This window comes from Bos indicus x Bos taurus, chromosome 7 (assembly GCF_003369695.1).
Source record: "Bos indicus x Bos taurus breed Angus x Brahman F1 hybrid chromosome 7, Bos_hybrid_MaternalHap_v2.0, whole genome shotgun sequence".
Lineage (NCBI taxonomy): Eukaryota > Metazoa > Chordata > Mammalia > Artiodactyla > Bovidae > Bos > Bos indicus x Bos taurus.
Window position 1 is genome coordinate 94,408,136 of NC_040082.1, and position 25,703 is coordinate 94,433,838.

At 46.7% G+C, this 25,703-nt stretch overlaps 1 protein-coding gene across 4 annotated transcripts in view; it reads left to right on the forward strand.

Annotated features, from left to right (window-relative positions):
* The window catches only part of INSR (insulin receptor), a 146,125-nt gene that overhangs the window by 66,412 nt on the left and 54,010 nt on the right, over positions 1–25,703 (forward strand). For all 4 annotated transcript variants that reach the window (XM_027547623.1, XM_027547625.1, XM_027547622.1 and 1 more), the window contains exon 3: positions 21,974–22,295. In XM_027547623.1, coding sequence (XP_027403424.1) covers positions 21,974–22,295 — 322 coding nt within the window. The remainder of the gene's footprint in view (positions 1–21,973; positions 22,296–25,703) is intronic.

The window sequence follows — 25,703 nt, forward strand, 5'->3', positions numbered from 1 at the left end:
AGGACATCATTAGAGGCAGCAGCTACTGTTTGTGCAGTTCTTCATCTGTGCAGGGCTCTGGGGTCTGGCAGTGAATTCAGAAATGCAAGGTGCCTGCTCTCCTACAGCCCACAGTCCCCTGGGCCTGGTGGTAGTAAACACAGCCACAGAGAGATGGACACAGTATTATAATTTCAGGTGGCAGTAAGTCCTGGAAGGAATTATGTTGGGGTGACAAGATGGGGTGAGCTGAGAGGGTCTCATTTAGAATAAAGAGTTTGGGGAAATGGAACCTCTTTATTCTTTAGAATAAAGAGGTCTGAGGCTGAGGTTTGAGCTGTAGATCAGGAAGAGGAAGGGGAAGCTGTCATGGGAGCCCTGGGGAGCAAAGTGAATTCTAGGTGCTCAGAACAGCACATGCAAAGGCCTTGAGGTTGCCTGGGGATTTTGAAGGAATATATTTTCTTTTTTTGTCTGTGCTGAGCAGCTTGTAGGATGTTAGTTGCCTGACCAGGGATTGAACTTGGACCCTTGGTGGTGAAAATGCAGAGTTCCAACCATTGGACCAACCAGGTAATTCCCTGGAACAGGTTTTTATTGCTTGGTTTTTCTGTGCCATGACTGAGGCACAGAATGGACCTCATAGCAACTCTATAAAGTGAGTGCCTAGGGATCTTCCATTTTATCAGTTCTAAAGGGGAAACCAAAGCTTGGAGAGGCTGAGACACTTACCCAGGAGCTTGGAGCCTGGAAGCCACAGAACCTACCTTGGATCTTACTCGATGGCCTAGTTTCTAACCACTGGCATGCTGCTGCTACTGCTAAGTCGCTTCAGTCGTGTCCGACTCTGTGGGATCCCATAGATGGCAGCCCACCAGGCTCCCCCGTCCCTGGGATTCTCCAGGCAAGAACAGTGGAGTGGGTTGTTTGATAGAATCCCAAGTGGGATGTAAGGACCATTTGCCTCCCATCCCTCTGTTAGACCACCCTCCCTCAGCTTGGCAGCTGCCTCCTCTGCCTTGCTCTTGGAGGGGTGGCTGCCTCTGGCACCAGTGGCTACCTCTGGCCAGCATATATCTTGCCCCCCACCCCCCACCATTTCCATGGCTCTGACCTTTGGTTTTTCATACATGTGAGACTTGTCTTCCAAACCTGGTCAAGGTTATGATGTTTGTGAATATGCATACGTGTGTGTGTGTGTGTGTGTGTTTGTGTGACCCCCTAATTTGAATACAAGGTTTCTATTTGGATATCTGCTGTTTAATTTCCCAAGGTTTCCCCCCTCACAAAAGGAAAAATGCATTACGTTTTATCTTTGTATCCTGTGGAACCCTGTGAATAATGGGCAACTGGGGATGAGGATTGCCAAGGAAACAGATAGGAAGGAAATTCAGGGTGTGTTGGGGGGGTGTCTATTTGAGCACAAAGGTGCACTTTTGATCTTCAGATTTCAAAGTGGGAAAGTCAAGGTGAGGTGGGAGCAGGGGTGAGGAGTAAACCCAAGAACGTCCAGTGCACAGTTCTTCCTGGCAGCTACACTAGCTTCACGTGGCCCAGGATCAGCAATGTCTCAGAGGTGGGGTGTGTTGTCTTTTCCTTAGATCAGTCCCAGGAAGCAAAAGTTTACAAGCCAAACACGGTGGTGGTTTTCTAGGGGGTGTAAGGGCAGGAAGAGGGTGGAGGCAGGTCTTCATCATAAAATCCCTTTCCACGTTCAAGACCCAACTCCTTGCCACGCTCTTTTCCTTAGCAGAGGGTGAGGACCCATAACTGGTAGACCTGTGCTTTAGTTCAGCTTTGATCCTCTTCGTGAGAATTTCTTTCTTTCCAAGCTCCAAGCACCCCCATCCAGCTTTCTTTTGGTGTCTATGTTTGTACGTGAAGGGACTAAGCTATACCTCTTATGCTGGGTCAGATTTGTCTTCATTTGAGCCCGAAGTTGCTCGTGGCCCAAATTCTCAACCTTTCCCGGCGTTCCATAATCACAGGCCTTGGGGAGGAATGCATCCCATTGCCCTCCAATTATGGTTTCCTCAGGAGGCTATTAAATCTTGATTTCTGAGAGAAAAATTGGGCATCCCGTGTTTTCCCTTTCAAGCCCTAGTGTTCTGCTACTGTGGGTGAGCCCTTCTAGAAACTTCCAAGTGGTTTCAGAGGCCATCAAGATATCACTGGGAATTGCAGTTATTTTATGATGGAGCTGGGCTTTAGAAAGAGCATAGGGGGTGTTTCTTTCTTTTTTTTTTTTTAGTTTTTATTGGAGTATAATTGCTTTACAATGTTGTGCTAGTTTCTGCTGTACAGCAGTGAATCAGCTACACATTTCCATATATCCCCTCTTTTTTTTGGGTTTCCTTCCCATATAGGTCACCCAGAGCCTTGAGTAGAGATCCCTGTGCTATACAATAGGTTCTCATTAGTGATCTATTTTTTACCTAGTATCTGCAACTCCAATACTTGGCTACCTGATATGAAGAGCTGACTCATTGGAAAAGACCCTGATGCTGGGAAAGAGTGAAGGCAAAAGGAGAAAGGGGCAGCAGAGGAAGAGATGGTTAAATAGCATCACCAACTCAGTGAACCTGAATTTGAGCAAACTCTGGCAGATAGCGAACAGAGGAGACTGGCATGCTGCAGTCCATGGGGGTCACAAAAAGTCAGACGTGAGTTAGGGATTGAATAACAACAACATAATAACAACATAGTATCAATAATGTATATATGTCAGTCCCAATTTTCCAATTCATTCCACTCTCCCCTTCCCCACTTGAGGCTCAAATGTTTGTTCTCTATGTCCGTGTCTCTATTTCTGCTTCGCAAATAGGTTCTCTGCACCATTTTTCTACATTCCACATATATGTGTTAATATACAGTATTTGTTTTTCTCCTAATGACTTACTTCATTCTGTATGACAGTCTCTAGGTCCATCCATGTCTCTGCAAATGGTACAATTTCTTTTCTTTTTTTTGGTGGCTGAGTAAAATTTTATTTAGCTGCTGCTGCTGCTGCTGCTGCTGCTAAGTCGCTTCAGTCATGTCTGACTCCGTGCGACCCCAGAGACTGCAGCCCACCAGTATCCCCCGTCCCTGGGATTCTCCAGGCAAGAACACTGGAGTGGGTTGCCATTTCCTTCTCCAATGCATGAAAGTGAAAAGTGAAAGTGAAATCGCTCAGTCGTGTCTGACTCTTAGCGACGCCATGGACTGCAGCCCACCAGGCTCCTCCACCCATGGGATTTTCCAGGCAAGAGTACTGGAGTGGGTTGCCATTGCCTTCTCCGTATTTTATTTAGAGCCCTGGACAATTCTTTTAGGCTATTTCCTTTGGAGGAAGAGGTCAGTGTGGGGTTGATGGGAATGTGCAGAGATTGTGGGTTTGGATCTGGATGGACATGTAGAGGTGTTCAGCTGGGACCTTTCTGAGTTCGGCTGTGGGGCTCCTGAAGGGCAGGGACAGCCCATTCCTTGCTGCCTCCCATGCCTGGCCTGGGGCTGCCTGAAGAGCAGGTATGTATGCCTTTGCATTTGTTAAACTGGATGGAGCACAGTGACAAGCTGGATTTGCAGCGTCAACCATCAGTCAAGATCAACAGTGATACTAAGTCCCAATCTGTCCCGCCCCCGATACCTGGCAGATTTGAGGAGCAACATGCAAAGGTGATGATGAACACAGTTTCCCCAAGAACACCTCAAGGGGGAGGAGACAAATGTTCTGCGGGCTTTAAATTTGATCACTTATGGGACCTCCCTGGTTGTCCAGTGACTAAGACTCTGGGCTCTCAGTGCAGGGGGCCCGGGTTTGAGCCCACACACCATAACTCAGAGTTTCAGTGCCAAAACTAAAGATCCCTTGTGACACAAGACCCAGTCACATAAATAAATAAACAATAAAACATTTGGTTACTTAATCTATCCAATGCCCCTCCCCCATCCCATGTCGGAGATTGTTATAGCTATTGTACAAAGCAGACTGAGTGATCAGATACCTGAAATTGTTGCTGAATTGTGGCTAGTGCTGATGACACCTTTGAAAACCCTCCAAGGGTCCAGGTGCTATGCTATATTATCTTGTCTGATGCTCAAGAGAGCCCCAGGTACTGTGACTGTCCCTGTGTCTGCATGGTGGAACCAAAGCACAGAAAATGGAGTCACGTGACCAGGAAGTGGCTGCTTCCACTCCAAACCCAGGTCTGCCTGACTCCATGATTCGTTGTGCTCCACATGCAGGGTGATGTGAAGCTGTAGATCCCAGGTCTGATGGGAGGGCCTTGAGAGACCAGATTGAGACACTCTGAGCACATCACACCTTCCCCATCCCAGGCCTGGAGGTTGAGGGACCAGGGTGCTTGGTGGACGGTCCATCTGTCTATCAGCTTGATCACACGACAAAGATGGAGAAGGGAGAACTGGGAGGACTAAGGGAAGGCAGAAAGCTCAGCCAGAAAGCGGCATTTGGCTCTCTGGCTGTTCAGTGCAAGAAAGAAAACACTTTAGCTTTTGCAGAATAATCTGAGGAAATTAACAGGTTAGGCGTGTTCCAGCCCTGCTGTGAATTTGCTTAGAGTATCAGCACAATTTGTTACAAAATGTGCTTGATTTGTAGCTAAACGTTCTTGTGCTGGTGCACTGATTTCTGTCTGTCTCCCCAGGAGGCGGTGGAACTGTGTGTGCTCTATTCAGTCTTGTGTTCAGAGCTCTGATGCTGCCTGCCACTCTGTAGGAGCTCAGAGCTGTTGGTCCAGGGACCTAGAAGGAAGATGGTGATAGGATTGGCAACACTATGGGTGTTGCTGCCTAGTCAACTTTTTAATTAAGAAACTAAGAATCCTAGTCAGAGAGCCTGTCTGTAAAGGTCAAAGGGTTTTCTAGGACATCTCCATGGTGTGGAAAACAATCTGCTGCTGCTAAGTCACTTCAGTCGTGTCCGACTCTGTGCGACCCCATAGACGGCAGCCCACCAGGCTCCCCCGTCCCTGGGATTCTCCAGGCAAGAACACTGGAGTGGGTTGCCATTTACCTGTGAGTAAATACTGGTTGGAGAGCGAGGGTGTGGCTACTCTGGATCCTGGTGGGGAAAGAAAATTCCTCCATGGTCCTCCTGTATGCATGTAAAAGAGACTTCTTATCAATGAGCTTTCTCCCCAAAAGGGGACTTTGTCTGAGAGCGGAAATGCTACTCATCTTTCTTCGAATGTTCTTAGAAGTACCTTGCATCCAGTTGGATGGACAAGCATTTTGCTGTTGTTGTTCAGCTCCTTAGTCGTGTCCAACTCTTTGTGACCCCACGGACTGCAGCATGCCAGGCTTCCCTGTCCATCACCATCTCCCGGAGTTTGCTCAAACTCCTGTCCACCGAGTCGGACAAGCATTTACACAGCTTTAATTTCCTTCGTGCATTTCTCCCAAGTGTGTGCCGGGGCTTGGCAGCATAAACAGAAGCAGAGTCAGGAAGTTCCAGGTGTACAAGGTGCTTACTCAGGTAGACGGAGGGCTGCAAAGTGGGTCCAAAGAGCCAGTAAAGTCTGAGGGTCCAGTGGCAAAGGGACAAACACATTCTTTTCATAAGTCAAAATAAACACGGGCAGGAAATGGGTGCCCCCCCATCCGCATCGGAGAACTCCATCTTTTTCTAGTAGAAGAGCCGTGTCTGAAGTGTACACATGGGGGTGTCCCAGGAATACCTGCTGGGCTCCCGGAATGGACACGCCACATGGAGCTTTTAGATGGAAAAATAAAGCAGCCAGGCTGGCTTCAAGAACCAACTCAATAAGGAAATGAGTCGAGTGTTGTGTCTCTTTGGTCACGATGGAATTTAAAATAGGTGTTTTTTTATTCTGACGAATGATTCCATTTCACGATGTCTCCACAGAAAGGCAGTACGTTCTCCTGTTTACTCTTGTCCTTTAGGAGTTGAGGATATTTTCCCTGTTCCCTGTCTCTCTGCTTAGCCTCTGCCAGCGCGTGGGTGTAGCAGCTCCCGGGAAATTGGCTTCTGGTGACCTGTACATTATTCAAGACCACCGTGTTCTTGTTACTGGGAAGCCATCAGTCATATGAATGGACCTTTTTATGGTTGAGATTGTCCCCAGGGAAACCCTCCTTGCAATTCAGGCCTTCCACAGTGACAGATTTCAGACTCTGACATTTCTCATTCCCACTCTGTTGTTCCCATGGATGCTATGGTTCTCTCTCTCACTTCTCCCCACTAGAAAATGGTTATACAAGATCCCAATGCTGGGAAAGATTAAGGGCAAGAGGAGAAGGGGCGACAGTGGATGAGATGGCTGGATGGCATCACTGCCTCAATGGACATGAGTTTGAGCAAACTCGGGGAGATAGTGAAGGACAGGGAAGCCTGGCATGCTGTAGTCCATGGGGTTGAAAAGAGTCAGACATGACTTACGACTGAACAACAGCAACAATTAACACAACATTGTAAATTAATTCTACTTTGATTAAAAAAAAAAGAAAGAAAATGGTTATACCTAATCCCAAAAATGACACAGAAAATGTAAACATGTGGGCAAATATCAACGAGAAAAATATGCATGGAATTCAAGGCAGCAGGTATCAAGGAAAGAAGGAGAGAGGTTTTGCATTAAGTGAAGGGACAATCTTTAAATGAGGGTCAGGTATGCATAGAACCAACTTCAGAGAACAAATTGCAGGAAATAGGAGGAGAATTAAGAAACCTCAGGGGAGATACAAACAGAGCCTTGATCATGTAGATAAATCTCAATTAAGGAACAAGGAGTTTGAATAATAAGGTTAATAAGATCATGGTAACAGATATGGGCTGGACTTTGTATTCTGCAAACAATACACATTTTAAAGTGCTCTTGGAATATTTAGAAAAACTAATCATCTGTTAAATCTCAAGGGGAAAAAAAAACCCAATTCTTCCCAAAAAGCAGACATTGAACTGCCTAATCTCTGGCTGTAAGTAAACATAACTGGAAATTAATTTTTAAAAGCTTAACCAAACAACCATTCAAGACAAACTCCTACCATGTGATAATTAAAAACAATACAGAATTCTTAACTTTGGTCAAAGGCAGAACTCAACACTGCAAGGACAGATGTTTTAGAAGACAGCGGAGATGTGAACACAGACTTAAATGATTAAACAGAGAAATGAGACAACGAATAATGAAGCAAATCTACACAGGAAGAAGGAAATAATCAATTAGTGGGGACTCACTGATTAGAAAACAAACAGAACTGACAATTTCAAAACTGGATCTTTTAGAGCTGCAATATGCAATAGGGTAGCCATTAGCTACAGCAAAATTGTTTCTCAGTCATGTCAGTTGGTTTCCAGCACTTGGTGGCTACACATGACTAGTAGTAGTAGTGTTACTTGCTTAGTTGTGTCTGACTCTTTGTGACTTCATGGACTGTAGCTAGCCAGGCTCCTCTGTCCATGGAATTCTCTAGGCAAGAATACTGGAGTGGACTGCCATTCCCTTCTCCAGGGGATCTTCCTGACCTGGGAATCAAACCTGTGGCTCCTGCATTGCAGGCCGATTCTTTACCATCTCAGCCACCAGGGAAGCCCCTGCTGCTGCTGCTGCTAAGTCACTTCAGTTGTGTCTGACTCTGTGCGACCCCATAGACTGTGCAGCCCACCAGGCTCCCCCGTCCCTGGGATTCTCCAGGCAAGAACACTGCAGTGGGTTGCCGTTTCCTTCTCCAATGCATGAAAGTGAAAAGTGAAAGGCAAGTCGCTCAGTCGTTTCCCCGACTCTTAGCGACCCCATGGACTGCAGCCTCTAGTGACTACCAAATTCCACAGTACAGATACAGATCTTCTCTGTCAATGCAGACTGTTTATTGGGCAGTGCTATCTTAGCATGAAGACTATAGTGTAACTAAGGGAAAAAATATGTGGAAAGAATAAATATATATTAATAAAGACAGAACATGGAAATGTAACAAAACCCACAAAAAGATTATAAAGCCAGCTCTGGTAATAAATAACTTGCAAAATATTATTAAATAACCATTTACTGGTTTAAGTGCTCATCTTATTTAGGTTAAGTTTTTAGTTTAGTTGATAATTTGTGTCTGACTCTTTTGTGACCCCATGGGATTTCCCAGGCAAGAATACTGGAGTGAGTTGCCATTTCCTTCTCCAGGGGATCTTCCCAATGCAGGGATCGAACCCATGTCTCCTGCATGGCAGACGAATTCTTTACCACTGAGCCACCAGGAGTTTAAGTTAGTCACTTCCTTTCACAAGAAATTAAAGTTCTGAATTTGCCCCTAAGAACAGCTATGCCTGAATCTCATAAGTTGTGCTCTTTTGTTGTTAATTTCTAAATAGCCTGTAAAAGTTACATTGACTCAAGAAGCAGTAGGCTAAAACTCAGTAACTTTTAAAAAGTCATTGCTACAGTTAATTGCCTAAAATGTGTATGGATTACATATATACATGAGGGAAATTTTCCAAAATATCCATAAGAAACAAGGCACTTTAACAAGAGTAGTTTTAAGGAGCAGGTCGGCGGTGGGGTCGGGGGTTGGTTTGAAGTGCAACTTAGCAATGGGAGACACAGTCAATCACGTGCAGAAGCTCTGACATCCTGGACTCACACCGCAGATCCAGATGGTCCAAGTCTGAGTACCTACCTAGCTTCTTTTCTTAGTTCTTCTTGTGAGTCTTGTGTACCTGCCCAAGGTGGAGACTTGGGAGTTATCCATGTTGATAAGCCTGATAACCCCACCTCCCCTGATGGCTTCAGACGTCAGCCTCTTTCTCCCTGTTCCCTCTTGTCTTCTTTATCCAGCTACCAGAGAACCAGAATACTGACCCTGAATGTGGATCTGAAAGTGAAAGTCACTCAACCCCACAGACTGTAGTCCTCCAGGCTCCGCTGTGCATGGGATTCTCTAGGCAAGAACACTGGAGTGGGTAGCCATTCCCTTCTCCAGGGAATCTTCCTGACCCAGGGATCGAACCCAGGTCTCCTGCATTGGCAGGCAGATTCTTCTTTACCATCTGAGCCACCAGGGAAGCCCGAATGTGCATCTGGTGGTATCTTGTTCTGGCTGAAGCCCTTCTTTGGCTCCTCCTGTGATGCAAAGTCCAAGCCCCTTGGCTCCCTAACCGTCCCATCTTGCCCGATGTCCCACACCTTTTCCTCTGTACTTTGCCCTTCATCAGCTCTGAACTCTTTTATGCTTAATGCAGCCCTGTTGATTCACACATTTGCATGTACTGTCCATCTCCTGCTGGAATAAAACCAGTCACCTGATTCCCTCCACTTTTTTTTCTCCCCTGTGAGTTTTACTGTGCACCTTGTGTGTGTGCATGGCACTGGGATGCAGTAATTCGACAGATGCAGTAATAAACCTCCCCTTCTCAGGACTTTCTTGGTGTCTCAGAAGGTAAAGAGTCTGCCTGCAGTGCAGGAGACCCAGGTTCGATCCCTGGGTCAGGAAGATGCCCTGGAGAAGGGAATGGCAACCCACTCCAGTATCCTTGCCTGGAGGATCCCATGGACAGAGGAGGCTGATGGGCTACAGTCCATAGGGTCCCAAAGAGTTGGACACAACTAACACTTTCACTTTTTTCCCTTTCTTCTGGCTTGCCTGTTTCTTTTGTGCATCCTAGGAGAGAAGAGATAATGTCTCCATCCCTTTCTGCAACCCAATGCCAAGGGCCCAAATCCAGATGGGCCAGAGTAAGAAACACCATGAATTAAACCCGCAGTATATCCATGGTGCTGCACCCTGGTCCTAGTCTCCCTGAGACCTGGGTTCCAACTGGCCCGGCTGCTTGCTAGCTGAACTGGCATTTAGCACAGCAGCCCTTATGTGCTTCAGTGTCTCCATCTATAATGGCGGTGGTTGTTCGAATAATAGTGTTAGTAAGAGCTTATTAACTGATATAGGTTGAATGTTGTATTCAGCAAACGGAATATATATCTTAAAGTGTATTCACCTGGAATGGGTGGGGGTGGGGGGACGTTAGAGAATGGCCATTCACTGCTTGGGTCTACAGGAATTGCAAGCAAAGGTGTGCTGCGTGCTTAGTTGCTCAGTCGTGTCTGACCCTTTGCGACCCCATGGGCTGTAGCCTGCCAGCCTTCCATTCCTCTGTCCATGGAATTCTCCAGACAAGAATACTCGAGTGGGTGGCCATGCCTTTCTCCAGGGGATCTTCCCAACTCAGGGATCGAACCCACGTCTCCCGCGTTGCAGGATTCTGAGCCACTGGGGAAGCCCAGGCAAGCATATGTGGGCATCTTCAAATGTGGGGGCGAGAGGGAACATTGGTTGGAGGGCACTCCGAAAACAAACCTTGTAAGTTTTCTTAGGAATGTAATTTATGAGCATGGTGTTCAGTATTCTGGGCGCGTCGAGGGTAGACATCTCGGGAGTAGGGTCGGAGAAGAGTGCGGACTCTCCCTGCCACACCCCCTAGCCCCCAAGTTGGCAGATTGTGCTGTTGGACCCTGGCGAGCCGATGCCCCTCTCTGGGCTCCTCCCGAGTGAGGCCTGGGGCCAGGGCCCCCCTCGGCCATCCCGGGCGCTGCCTGCCACGCGGTGACCCGATCTCCTCCCGGGCACACGCCCAGTTCCGTGCGCGGCCCAAGCCATACGGCGGCTGCTCGAGGCGGTCCGCACACTCGGTTTCTCCTTTTCTTTAATTTCTTCCAAACTCCCATCCTCTGCGGGCCTGCCCTGCAAGGTTTGAACCCTCGGAAGGGGCCCCCTCCTGGGGCCCCAGGCGCGGACCGCCCGGCGGCGGTCACAGCCAGAGCGCCAGTCGGGCGAGCCGAGCCCCGCGCGCCCGAGGGGCGGGGCCAGAGCCCCAGCAGCACGCCCGCCCATTGGCTGAGCGCGAGGGCGGCGCTGAGGCTGCCGCCACCGCCCGGCCCGGATTCCACGGAGCGGAGCGCACCTCGGGCTTTGTGCTTCTCTGCTGCAGCCAGCTTGCGGGGGGCGGGGCTTCTCCCACCGTGGGTCCGCCCCTCATGAACACACACACAAACACACACACAAACACACATATAGATGTTTGGAACTCACCAATCTTGAGGCTGCCGAGGCGGGGAGCCACCTCCACCCCACGCCCGCCCCTTGAGGCTCCGCCTTCGTCTTCACGCGCCGTATTTCTGCGAAGAGCTCCGCCACTCGAGTCCAAAAGCATCTGGGAAGATGTTCGCGCAGGCGGGGGCGGCATTGTCGGAGGAGGAAAGTGGAGTGGGGAGCTTCTTTGCTTCAAGAACGCGAGCTGCTGCGGTCGCGGCTTCTCAAGGAGCGCAGACCCTAAAGGGCGTCTGGACAGTTGACCACCTAAGCTGTCAAAAGTCACTCAGTCCCCCTATCCCACCGTTAAATCAACCGGATTCCAAGGGAGGAATTTACCGAGAAGGTGCTGCCCGCGCCCGGGGGCTTCGGGGACTCGAACCTCCGCTGTCAGAGTCTGGGGCGGACGCGAGGGAGAAAGTCATAGGATGGACTTTAAGGAGTTTGTAAAATTCACACTTTCAGGGAGGGCCACGGAGCCCTGCGGTTAATGTGTCCGCCGGTCTATGACGCCACTGTTCCGTTTGGAAATTTCTGGAAAGCAGTAATTTTTGGAATAATAAATCGAGCTTTTTTTTTTTTTTAACTACAGGCTTTGGAAAGGAGGGCAATGTAGCAAAATACTATTAACATATGTTGTGATATGGAAAAATTTAATACTGTTTTTTTTTAAGTTTTCTTTTTACCATATAACATCTTAACTGAGAAAAACCAAATTGATTTGAACTTAAAAAGTCAAAGAAACCAAAAGTGGGTGTATTTTTATAAGTAAGTCATTTACCTCTCGGTCTTTGTCCCACTATTCTAGCTTTTAACCTTGCTTGGATATAAATTGGTAACTTTTAATTTTGATGTAGTTTGCAAGTTGACAGAAAAGCCTCAAGAATTGTACCAAATTCACTAGTTTTACCTCTTTGATTTTAGTATCTGTCTCGTGGATTTATGTATACACATTATATATATATATATGTAAAGAGAGAGCTTTCCCCCCGCTGAATCATCTGAGAGTCAGAGGCAGGCAGGTGTATCGTTCCTTTGCCTTTAATTCCTGGGGGTTATATTCTAAGAATAAGAAAATGCTCTTACACAACCGTGGTACAATGTTTAAAATCAGGGCATTAACACTGATGCAATATTTGAATCCACAATCTATTAAATAAATTTCATCCATCGTCTCAGTGTTGCTTGTCCTCAATAATATTACTTCCTGCTCCTGGTCCAGATTCCAATCTCAGAAAACACTTGGTAGTCAGTTACTTTGATTGTTGATTTTGTACTAAGGCAAAAAAAAAAAAATCATAAGAGAAAACTTTGTAAAGCTCTCTCAGATGTCTGTCGGCTATTCTGACAGTCACTAGAGGAATATTTGGGAGTAGAATGATATAATGGATCAAAAACCTTTCTTAATCATCTAGCAGAGTTTTTTAATGTACTTTTATTTTTAAATTTTTATTGAAGTATCCTTAATTTATAGTGTTGTGTTAGTTTCAAGTGTCCAGCAAAATGATTCAGTTATACTAAAAAAATGTATTTTTAAATAGATGTCAATTTCAGAAGGGTGTACCCATACATAGGAAAAATGAAAAATCAATTTGTGCTTATATGTGAGTATGCTGCTATGCACCCTCTACTTCATCTACATTTCCTTTTCCACAAGAAGTCATGGGGCACATTTCCTGTGTCCCTTCCAGGGGGACATATGTCCCATTCATCCTTTTCTTTCCCCCTCATTTGAAAATGTAATTTCCATGCAGCAGAATTCTGTGTTTCAGTGTAATGTTCTGTGGGATCCTTGTTCCCTGATGAGGGATCAAACCCGTGCCCCCTGCATTGGAAGTCTTAGAGTCTTAACCACTAGACCTCCAGGGAAGTCTTATTTTGACTGATTATTGGGCTTCCCTGGTGGCTCGGATGGTAAAGAGTCTGCCTGCACTGCAGGAGACCCGGATTCAATCCCTGGGTCAGGAAGATCCCCTAGAGAAGGGAATGGCAACCCACTCCAGTATTCCATGGACAGAGGAGCCTGGTGAGCTACAGTCCAGGGAGTGGCAAAGAGTTGGACACAACTGAGCAACTAACACTTTTTTCTTTATCGTCATGTAACCACCACTACAGTCAAGGTATGGGATGGTCTGGTCACTCCCCCGCTGCAAATTTCTTTCTGTTGCTTGCAGTCAGCCTTCCCCAGTTCCAGCCCCTGGTTACCACTGATGTGTCCATTGTCCCTAGAGTTTTGCTTTTCCCAGGATGTCACATAAAGGGAATCATAGAATGTGTATCTTTGGAGACTAGCTTTTCACACTCAAAATGATGCATTTGAAATTCATCTCCGTGTTGTGGGAATCAGCAGTTAAAAAAATTTTGGGGGGGGAGTAAAGTTGCTTTACAATGTTGTGTTAGTGTTTGCTGTACAACACAGTGAATCAGCTATATGAATACATGTGTGTGTGTGTGCTCAGTCATGTGCTTTGCAACTCCATGGACTGTAGCCTGCCAGGCTCCTCTGTCCGTGGAATTCTCCAGGCAAGAATACTAAAGTGAGTTTCCTACTCTAGGGATCTTCCTCACCCAGGGATTGAAACTGCGTTTCTTACATCTCCTGAATTGACAAGCAAGTTCTTTACTGCTAGTGCCACCTGGGAAGCCCCATGTATACATATATTCCCCCTTCTTTTTGGATTTCCTTCCCATTTAGGTCACCACAGAGCGCTGAGTAGAGTTCCCTGTAGTATACAGTAGGTTCTCATTAGTTATCTATTTTATACTTAGTAGTGTATATATGTCAATCCCAAAGAAAAAAACAAATGTCAGATATTAACGCATATATGTGGAATCTAGAAAAATGGTACAGATGAATGTATTTGCAAAGCAGAAACAGAAAACAAATGTATGGACACCGGGGGGGAAAGGGGTGGTGATGGTGGGAGATTGGGACTTAATTCTTTTTTGACTGCTCTCTAGAGTTCATTGTCGGAGAAGGCAATGGCAACCCACTCCAGTACTCTTGTATGGAAAATCCCATGGATGGAGGAGCCTGGTGGGCTGCAGTCCATGGGGTCGCCAAGAGTCGGACAACTGAGCGACTTGACTTTCACTTTTCGCTTTCTTGCATTGGAGAAGGAAATGGCAACCCACTCCAGTGTTCTTGCCTGGAGAATCCCAGGGACAGAGGAGCCTAGTGGGCTGCTGTCTATGGGGTCACACAGAGTCGGACACGACTGAAGCGACTTAGCAGCAGCAGCAGAGTTCATTGTATGGAAATACAGTGTTTATCCATTCCCCAGCTGAGGGATATTTAGTTTGGTTTCCAGTTTTACGACCAACCTAGACAGCATATTAAAAAGAGACATTACTTTGCCAACAAAGGTCCGTCTAGTCAAGGCTCTGGTTTTTCCAGTGGTCATGTATGGATGTGAGAGTTGAACTATAAAGAAAGCTGAGCGCCGAAGAATTGATGCTTTTGGAGTGGAGCAGTGGTGTTGGAGAAGACCCTTGAGAGTCCTTTGGACTGCAATGAGATCCAACCAGTCCATTCTAAAGGAAATCAGTCCTGGGTGTTCATTGGTAGGACTGATGTTGAAGCTGAAACTCTAATACTTTGGCCACCTGATGCGAAGAGCTGACTCATTTGAAAAGACCCTGATGCTGGGAAAGATTGGGGGCAGGAGGAGAAGGGGACGACAGAGGATGAGATGGTTGGATCGCATCACTGACTCAATGGACATGAGTTTGGGTGGACTCCGGGAGTTGGTGATGAACAGGGAGGCCTGGCATGCGGCAGTTCATGGAGTCACAAAGAGTCAGACACAACTGAGCTACTGAACTGAACTTGCAGTGATGATGAATGTATCCACTGTAAACATTCCCATACGGGTCTTTGTGTGAACCTAAATGTTCTGTTTTGTTCTTCACTTCACTTGGCTAAACCCCTAGCTTCTGTGGTAAGGATCAGAAGTATGTGTCACTTTATAAGAAATGACCAAACTGTTTCCCAAACTAGCTGTCCATTTCCGAGTCCCACAGTGTATGTCTTGTTCCTTTTCCCACTAACAAGCTATATTCTTTAGATACTTCTTCCCCCTTAATGCTATCTTGGAAGTGATTCCAACATTAAAATACATCGAGCTGCCTCCATTTTCACAGCTGTGTGCTATTCCATCCCTTTGATCCACATTAATTTATCTACACAGTCTCCTGTCTTGGACCTTTATGCTGTTTACAGGCTTTTGCTGTTGCAAACCCCAACGGCTAATGTATTGTAGGGCACAGAATATCCCTGTCTAGGCATCTAGGTGCACATATGCTCTCTTGTCTGCAGGATAATTCCTAGAAGTAGATATACTGGGGTCAAGTTGCACCTGCTTCCTTTGCTTCATACCACCCCTTTCTCTCTCTTTCTTTTTCTCTTTTTGGCTTCTCTGGGTCTTTGTTGTGTCATGGGGGCTTTTCTCCAGTTGTGGGCTGCAGTTGTGGCATGTGGGCTTTGAGCACACAGGCTCAGTAGTTGTGGCACGTGGGCTTAGTTGCCCACACTGCATGTGGGATCTTAGTTCCCTGCCCAGGGTTTGAACCTGCATCCCCGCATTGGAAGGCAGATTCTTAACCACTGGACCACGAGGGAAGTCCCCCATATCACCTGTCTTAAGCCAACTGGCATTTCTGTAGATTTCTCTCTGGAGAAAGGGTCATTTGGTCAGGAGCCTTCCACTTTACTTCGGGAAGTTCAACCAGAGGATGCCTTCTTGCGGTTTGTTTAGAATTCACTTTTCAATCTTCTCAGTGGGTTGGAGTGAAAAAGCCACTGGGGGTGAAAGTTTCAGGAAGGTAGTGGCTGCTTCTCCTCTAGTGAAGTTGGAGGCCAGGAGCTTTAGGAAAGTTTAGGGAGAATTGGGAGGATATTGGGGCCAGCAGCCCAAGGCAGCTAGGGTGGGAGGGTGGGGGACGGGAGATGGGTGAACAAGGAACCTGTGTGTTTGGAAGGGGGAGGTCTGGGTGGATTTTCCATTACACACGAGTCATGAACCTGTCCTGGGAAGGTCCACAGCTCCTGGGCTTCTTGGCATTTTCTTGAAAAGACTGCCATCCTCTCTGGAAGGAACAGCTTGGAGGGGAGGGCATGACATTTTGAGCCAGGGCTGGTGTGTGTTGAGTGTGCTATGTGTTGGGGACTCACTTGGTGTCTGTGAACAGGGGCAGGGCAAGGGGCACAGGGAGGGGAGAGTCAGACCCCTCCTCCATTCTCATCTTGCCAAATGCCTGGTTTTCATAATTCAACCTGGGACGAGGGGTGGGTGGGGGGGAACCACCAGTGGCATTTCTGCTAAATAAGATAAAGTACTTGGAAACAGATGGGAGACACCCAGAGCTGCCTTATTGTTATCAGAGTATAGTCTTCAAAAGTTAAAAAACACAACTGTTAGGCAAACAAACAAATCCCCCAACCAACCAGTCAAACAAACCAAAAAGAACACCAGGCAGCACTTTTAACCCTTTAGCAAGGGTTTAGCTGGGATGGTAAAGCCAAAGCATTTGTCATCACTAAACCAGGAGCACAAAGTTAGATATGAGGACGTTACTGTCCCAGGGGGGCAATAAACCTGTCGTCATTGCAGATTATTTCTTCTCTGGGATAAAAATGATTTACAACATATCCATCTCTAAGTTAACATCTGGCTTTCTGGAGTTGAGGCCCCAGTAGAAATAGTAAATCAATCACAGGTAAGTTTCACGGGGGAAGGGGTTGACAAATGATCCAGCCCATTGCCTGCTTGTGTAAATAAAGTTTTATTGGACACAATGTGTTTGTACCCATAGGTCTTCTCTGAGGCTGTCTTCACACAGAGTGCACTTGTTGTGGCATGGAACATATGGCCCGAACATTTGCTTTGTGACCTTCTGTGGGAAAATCTTGCCAGCTCTTTTGCTGGAGAATGAAATTGTTCTCAGGTGGACCTCTTAGGCAGGGCTCCAGAAGAAGTCTGAATAGCCCTGTGAGCAGCCTCTGGCCTTGTGTGTGAGCTTCGGGTCATTTTTTCTTAGCATTGTCTAGGCAGGAAGGTTTATATGTCTGGGAAGTTTTTGGTAGATCTTTGCCAACAGCTCTTTTGAACCGAAGTGCTGACCCTCAGAGGCAGCCCCAGCCCAGGAAACAGACTCCTTCCTGCTCACACGTGTGCTTTTCCAGAGGGTGGAGTCTTCATGGATCCTAGATAATTGTCTGCCTTCTGTATTGCTTCCTGCCATTGAGTTCCTTCGGTTCCTGTGGACAGATTATTAATAATGATGAGAATACTATTGCCCACAATAACTGCTATCAAACCTATACTTGCCTATTAAATAATCTAGTGCCTTGCCCACATCCCTTCTTTTAGGTGTGAGAAGGAGTTAAGAGGTTATCATCCCCATTTGACAGACAAGAAAACTGAGGCTGTCATGGGTTCTTTACAGAAACCTTTGTGGCATGCCTGTGGGTGGAGAACTATATGCAGGTCACTCCTCCTTGACTGGGTGGACCCTGTGGATGCCTGTTTCATTGTTTAAACCTAGGAGTATCGTGTTCAGAGCCAAAAGATAGAAGTTACGGCTTTGGCCCTGCTGGGTCTCAGCTAAGTAAAAAGTCTTCTCTGTGAGATGGAGATAATGTTACTTACCTGCTCTCCCTGCTGGAGTCTTTATTATAATTAAGTAAGACTCTAATACTCGAATACTTTGGCCACCTGATGCAAAGAGCCAACTCATTGGAAAAGACCCTGATGCTGGGAAAGACTGAGGGCAGCAGAAGGGGGCGACAGAGGATGAAATGGTTGGATGGCATCATCAGCTCAATAGACATGAGTGTGAGCAAACTCAGGGAGATACTGAAGGACAGAGAAGCCTGACATGCTGTAGTCCATGGCGTCCCTAAGAGCTGGACACAACTGAGCAACTGAACAATAACAAAGAATCTAATGGGGGGTATGGAAACCCTCAAGAACCTCCACAGCCATTGGTGGGTTAACTCCATCCTGCTCCTGTTACCGTTTCTTAGTTCTTTCTGGATCCACACAGAAAAATCAGATGATGCACTTGGGCACAGATGCTCTAAATTTTCCATGTAATTTTTAAAAAAATAATATTTATTTATTTATTTTTGGCTGTGCTAGGTCTCCACTGCTTCACGAGCTCTCTCTAGTTGCAGTGAGTGAGGGCTACTCTCTAGCTGCAGTGCACAAGCTTCTCATTGCCATGACTTCTCTAGGGTGCGTGGGCTTTAGTAGTGGCGATGCACTGGCTTGGTTGCCTCGAGGCATGCGGAATCTTCCCCGATCAGAGATCAACCCTGTGTCCCTGCATTGGCAGGCGGATTCTTAACCAGTGGACCACCAGGGAAGTCCCTTCACATCTCTTATTCCATGGCTTCCCCCCCGCCCACCCCCACACACACCTTTGGATCATGACAATCTTAAGGAGAATTAAAGTTCCAGAAAAATTTGCCTACGAACCCCTTGCAAAGCTTGGATTTTCCCTCTTCTTGACCTATAGGATTGATTTTCATTGTATAAATTTCAGCAGTGACAGTTATTCAAGCTCATCTTATTGTGTATAGACATTTCCCTCCTTTTTAAGTTGTAGTCAAGCACCCATTTGGTGAAGGGCATGGCAACCCACTCCCATTCCTAGAGAATCCCATGGACCGAAGAGCCTGGTGGGCTACAGTCCATAGGATCACAAAGAGTTGTACACAACTGAAGTGACTTAGCACACACGCACGCAAGCACCTATTGGTGATGCTGTCAGTGGGAATTCTGCCTCTGTTAAAAAGGGGATTCTGACATCTGCTACAACATGGATCAACTTTGAGGATGTGTTGTGGTTTAGCCGATAAGTCATGTCTGATTCTTTGCAACCCCGTGGGCTGAAGCCCCACCAGGCTCCTTTGTCCATGGGATTTCCCAGGCAGGAATACTGGAGTGGGTTGCCATTTCTTTCTCCAGGGAATCTTCCCAACCCAGAGATCGAAACTGCATCTCCTGCATAGGGAGGTGGATTCTTTACCACTGAGCCACCAGGGAAGCCCTAAGGACGTGATGCTCAGTGAAATATGCCAGACACAAAAGGACACGCACTGTCTGATTCTGCTCATTGGAGGTCCCGAGAGGAGTCAGATCTGTAGAGATAGGAAGTAGATGGTGAGGGTCAGGGCCTGGGGGAGGGGATGCGGGGATCAGTGTTTCTTGGAGACAGAGTTTCAGTTTGGGAAGGTGAGAAAGTTCTGGGGATAGTTGTACAACAATGTGAATGTACTTAATGCTACTGAGCTGTGCATTTGCAATTGGTTAAGATGGTCAGTTTTATGCATATTTTGCCACAATTTAAAAAAAAAAAAATGTGTTCCTCATTGCACTAACCACACTCAGCAGCCACAGGGAATTGGCTACCGTGTTGATCAGCGCAGATCGAGATGATTTCCGTCAACGCAGAAAGTTCCACCCAACACCAGTGCTCATGTGGAAATGTAGCTTCAGAGGCCTTTTAAGTTCCCTGGGTCTGGTCGGTGGTGTCCATGTGGGCCATAATGTTCACTGCAGCTCTCGAGGGTCCTGGGGATTTGGGGGTGAAGACCATGTCCCAGCTTCCAAACCGTGTTTTGAGCTATGCAGGAAGTGAGCAAAGAAGGCATCCTTGGGGAACAGGCTCTGCTTGTGGCCTCAGAGGAACCATCGGTCCAGGGATAAATTTGCTGGCAGCCTGGGAAGGGAAGGCTGGTCGTGGAGGTCCAGGCCAGATACTGAGGGACCAAAATCAGGGGCAAGCAGGAAGTCATGAGTAGTGAGATGTCAGGATAAAGAGTGTGTTACAAGCTGCTGGACAACGCCAGAGTGGAGTCCAGCCTTCAGTGGACAAGTTCAATTGCATCAAATAAGAAACTCCAGGCATAGAAATCCAAGCACAGTCTCTGCCCCGTTCATCATCTCTTGCAGGTCACAGCAGAAATACCACCTCCACTTCCCTTCGGCACAGTGCTTGCTGTGTATGCAGTTATACTTCTTTTTTTAATTTAAAAATTGTTGTTATTATTTTGGGGCTATGCTAAATCTTCAGTGTGGCGTGCAGGCTTTCTCTAGTTGCAGTGCACAGGCTTAGTTGCCTTACCACGTGCGGGATCCTAATTCCCCAACCAGGGATCGAACCTGCATCCCTTGCATTGGAGGGTGGATTCTTAACCATTGGACAACAGGAAAGTCCCTGCAGTTATGCTTTTAAATAATGAATATGCCTCCTCCATTAGACTCGTGGGCCTAAAGGCAAACTCTGTGGCCATTGTGTTCCCATAGAGGTTGTAAACATCTGGATCAAATGTGTAAGCAAATGTGCGTTGAAGCACAAATAAACCTTTGGGACATTTGCTTAACCTCCTCTCACCTCAGTTTCCTCATTGTAAAATGGAGAAAATGTAGATCAGGATGTATGTGTTTATACCAGTATGGCAGCTACATGCAGGAGCAGACTTGCTCGAGGCAATTGTGTAATTTTCAGGAAATGTGCAGACTGCTTCTTAAACAAGCTGGTAATTCTGTTTGTTTGTTTCTAGTCTTTTCTTTTTTTTTTTTTTTTAACTTTATTGGAGTATAGTGGCTTTAGAGTGTCATGTTAGTTTCTACTGTACGGCAAGGTAAATCAGCTATACATATACATATATCCCCTCTTTCGTGGATTTCCTTCCCCGTTTAGGTCACCGCAGAGTCCTGAGTAGGGTTCCTTGTGCTGCACAGTAGGTTCTCATCAGTTATCTATTTTATACACAATATCAATCGTGTGGAAGTGAAAGTGTTAGTCATTCAGCCATGTCCGACTCTTTGAGACCCCAGGGACTATAGCCCGCCAGGCTCCTCTGTCCCTGTAATTCTCCAGGCAAGAATACTGGAATGGGTTGCCATTTCCTTCTCTAGGTTACCTTCCAGACCCGGTGATTGATCCTGGGTCTCTCACATTGCCGGTAGATTCCTTACCATCTGATCCACCAGGGAAGCCCTGGTGTATATATGTCAATCCCAATCTCCCAGCAAGCTGGTATTAAAATTTAAATAACATCAACTTATAATTAAAGAAATTATGTTAAAAAGCAAAGAAAATAAATATTTCGTACTTATCGCTTCCTAATCATCTCAGTACTTTTTTCTATGATTATGCTTTTGAGGTTGCTTGCTACTACTGTTTCTATGTGATTGGATGTATTATTTAATGCTGTGCTACTGTAGATCTCTCGCTGGCTTCACATTCAGTAACTTTAGGTGGGGTAGCTTGAAAAGGACCCTGGTGGGAATATTTACACCATGGAAATTGGCCAGTGCTTTAAAGCAAGAGGTTCTCTACTCCACTCAGTGAAGAAGTTGTTAAACGTTTAAGAGCACATCACTGGTTTGGGGGCTGAAACGAGTTCATAGTTATGCCTGGGAGTTGGGACATCAGAAACTAGCATTTTTTAAAATACATATTTATTTATTTTTGGCTGTGCTGGGTCTTTGTTGCTGTGTGGGCTTTTTCTCTAGTTGTGACAAGCGGGGGCTACTCTAGTTGCTCTGCATCGGCTTCTCACTGTGGTGGCTTCTCTTGTTGCAGAGCATGGGCTCTAGGGTGCACGGAATTCAGTAGTTGTGGCAAACGGGCTCGGTAGTTGCAGCTCCCGGGCTCTAGAGCAGTGGCTCAGTAGTTGTGGAGCACAGACTTAGTTGCTCCTTGACACGTGGGATCTTCCTGGGCCAGGGATGGAACCCAAGTCCCCTGCGTTGGCAGGCAGATTTTTTACCACTGAGCCACCAGGGAAGTCCAGAAATTTGTATTTTTAACCAGCAGGCAACATGTACTGTAGAAGTGAGCCATTGCTGACATGATTTTGTTTGGCTTGCACTTCCTCCTCTCAAGTTGCTGTCGCGGCATTGGTAAAGCCATTGACCAGCTGTTTTCTTTCTCTCTCCAGTGTGTCCGACCATCTGCAAGTCACATGGCTGCACCTCTGAGGGTCTCTGCTGCCACAGCGAGTGCTTGGGCAACTGCTCAGAGCCCGACGACCCCACCAAGTGTGTGGCCTGTCGCAACTTCTACCTGGACGGCAGGTGTGTGGAGACCTGCCCGCCCCCTTACTACCACTTCCAAGACTGGCGCTGCGTGAACTTCAGCTTCTGCCAGGACCTGCACAACAAATGCAAGAACTCTCGGAGGCAAGGCTGCCACCAGTATGTCATTCACAATAACAAGTGCATCCCCGAGTGCCCCTCTGGCTACACGATGAATTCCAGCAAGTGAGTCCTGAGTGTGGGTTCCCAGGGGGCAGAGGGCAGGTTGTCAAGAGGGAAAGGAACATGGGGTTGGTGCTGGTAACACCACCTATTAAAATTGTGTGAGAAGCTAGAGTTGATTGGCTATGAGCGAGGAAGCTGCTGATGATGCGTGACACGGTTGGGTGTCTCAGATGCCATTCTGGCCTCCTGGTTTTGGGCACTGGCCTTTGGAGAGGGAGTCAATGACCTTTCTCTTGCAAAGGGCCAGATAGTAAATACTTTTGGCATCTTGCATACCAAAAATTGAAAGCTTTCTGTGCTTTTCATTGGAAACAGAAGTCCTTAGTTTCATATACAGTCCTTTATATGGCCTGATTGCTCCCACTGATGGAACTGTCTATCACAACCCAGGTCAGAGCTCAGATTTTTTAAGTGTTTTCTCCAAACTAGATCTGGATCGTGTCCTGAGGTTAGCCTGGAGTGCAAGGAAGAAGGACTCAATTCTAGATTATTCTCAAGGCTTTGTTGTCTTTTGAAGGACAATACCATCAAACCATTTCCTACTACTTGGGTGAGAAAAAGCAGGGTTTTCTCTCCCCAGGGGTGAGTCAGATTTCCTCCCCACACCTCAGACTTTTTGTTCACGCTGTTAGCTTCTCGGATGAGCTATTTTGGGGGCTTGGGGCTGGAACAGAGTTTTTAAAAAAAATCCATTTCCTGGTTTTTGTGTTGAAGGTCTGAGAAAAAAAAAATGCCACAAAACAACACAAAAACAAATCAGAGATAGACGCACGTCAAGGGGCCTTGAGCTGACCTGCTTACGTAAAACATCTTCCCTCTTCAGACTTGGAAATGAGCCAAGTGAGAGTGTTCTGGTGGGAAATTTTATTGCCCTGGGTGGGGAAGATGGGAAGGAAAACAACCTTTATTCTGGCTCCCAGGAGCTGCTCCCTGAGTGTTTGTGAAACCTGCAAGTACAGTATGTTTTGTTTCCCTCATTTTTGATAAAACCTATCACGTGGCTTTGTGGACCAAAAATAGGCTCCTATAAATCACCTTTGCATTCCAGACAGAGCTATTTTTTTTCTTTTTTGGGGCCAGTTTATCAGTAAGATTGGGGAAATGACCATATTCCTCTTGATTTATTTATTTGTTTCATGTTTGAAATAAAGCAAGGATATTAACATCTTCCACTAAAAGACACTGGCTTTAAATAGAAGGAGGGTTTTTTTTTTTCTGATCATAACAAAGATATGAAAAATGGAGCAACTTCCTTTGATGTTTTCCTGATGGCAGTGGCCCCAGGATTGAAGCCCCAGGAAATTAACGACTTGTCCGATGATGCTTGGGACCTCTACTGAATGAAAGAGGGGAAAGAGGGGGATGTTAATTATGACCCATTCTGGCAGTAGTTGAGGGCTTCCCGGGTGTTGCTAGTGGTAAAGAACCTGCCTGCCAGTGCAGGAGACATAAGAGACTTGGGTTCAATCCCTGGGTCGGGAAAATCCCCTGGAGGAAGGCATGGCGGCCCACTCCAGTATCTTGCCTGGAGAATCCCATGGACAGAGGAGCCTGGCGAGCTACAGTCACATGGAGTTTGCAAAGAGTTGGACGTGACTGAAGTGACCCAGCACGCAACATGGCAGTATGTTACTTTGTCAGTTAAAAAAACTTTTTTTTCTTCTGAAGCTTTTATTTTGTGGAAGACTTAAGGGCTGTCATGTTTTCTTATGTGGTTTGATATCAAATGGGGCCAGATATGTTTTCTTTCTTTCTGGTGGCTCTATCTGGGAAGTAGTTCTTGATGTTTTTATAGCAGAGAACAGTGAACCCATGTGGGTTCACTATATTCCATCCGTGGTCACTCCGAGATACCTGGTAGGGTGCTCTTCAGTGAGATGAGGAGTATTAGATATTTGGGGTGCATGTTAAGGGTGTGATGGGTATGGGGCATCCCTGTCCTTCCCCCCTACCCCCCGCCCACCTTCTAGAATTCTCTGCCTCTTGATCTTTGCGTGGCTGGATTTCTCCTGGTCACCCAGGGCATCACAACTTAAAATTCACTTCCTTTGAGACTTCTTTCCTGTGTGACCACCCTGCCTGAATTAACCATCTGGCTACCCTTTGGCACATCTCTCCATTTTAACTCTTTTCGTGCTCTTTACCACTGGCTGATATTTTCATTGTCCATTTGTTAATTTTCGCCAATGAGACCGTAGGCTTCAGAAATGTATCAGCTAGCTCTTGCTGTGTAACAAACCTCCCCAGTACTTTGTAACTTATAACAACACTCATTTATGGTTTCTATTGATTTTGTGGGTTGACCTGAGGTTTATCTGGTTCGGCGTGGGTCGGCTCTGATGGGATGGTACAACCTAGCCACTCATACCCTGCACGGGCAGCTGGGGCCTCTCTCCATGTGTAGCCAGGAACGGCAGGCTTTAAACTGTGTAAGTACTTCTTAAGCCACTTCTGTGTCACATGTGCTAATGCCTCAGCCAAAGCAATTCAGAGGGCCACACCCAGATTCCACGGATGAGGAAGCAAGACTCCATTTCTTGGCTGGAAAAGAACATGTGAATTTCCCACAGGGAAAGTTGGTTGTTTGTTCACTTGTGTGCCTGCGGTTTACAACCGGCATTGGCAAAGGGCCAGGTAGTAAATATTTTCTGCTCTGAGGGCCATATGGTTGCGGCTACTCTACTCTAGCCTTATAGAGTGATAATGGTCATAGATGGTACTCAAACCAGTGGGTGTGTTCTGATACAGTGCTAGTTACAACAACAGGTGGCCAGCTGGAGCTGACCCACGGGCTGTAGTTTGCTTATCCCTGGCCTGGAGGATCATCTGTCACATGATAAGTGCTCAGTGAATATTTGTAGAACCAACAAAAGAACCCAAACATTTGGTCATTATTCTGTTTCCACCCCAGCTGCTCTGACACCAGCTGGGTGTACTACAATAGATGTCAACATCAACCACCTGGAGTTGGCATCGGACCCACAAGTTAAAGGCTTGGTCCTCCACTGGACTGGCTTTACTTCACATGCCAGCCACACTTTGGGGGTCCCCAGGGCAGGCACGTGGGCACTAGTGGTAAAGAACCCACCTGCCAATGCAGGAGACATAAGAAATGCCGAGTTGATCCTTGGGTTGGGAAGATCCCCTGGAGGAGGGCATGGTGACTCACTTCAGTATTCTTGCCTGGAGAATCCCACGGACAGAGGAGCATGGTGGGCTACAGTCCTTGGGATCACAAAGAGTCAGACATGACTGAAGCGACTTAGCACACACACATGCAAGAGCACCCACACTGCTGATTGGTTGGCTATAAATTTTGAGGTTCCCACAAACCCACTGGGTTCAATAATTTGCTGGGACAACTCACAGAGCTAAAAGAAAAAGGCTGATGGTCCAAGCCTATGGATG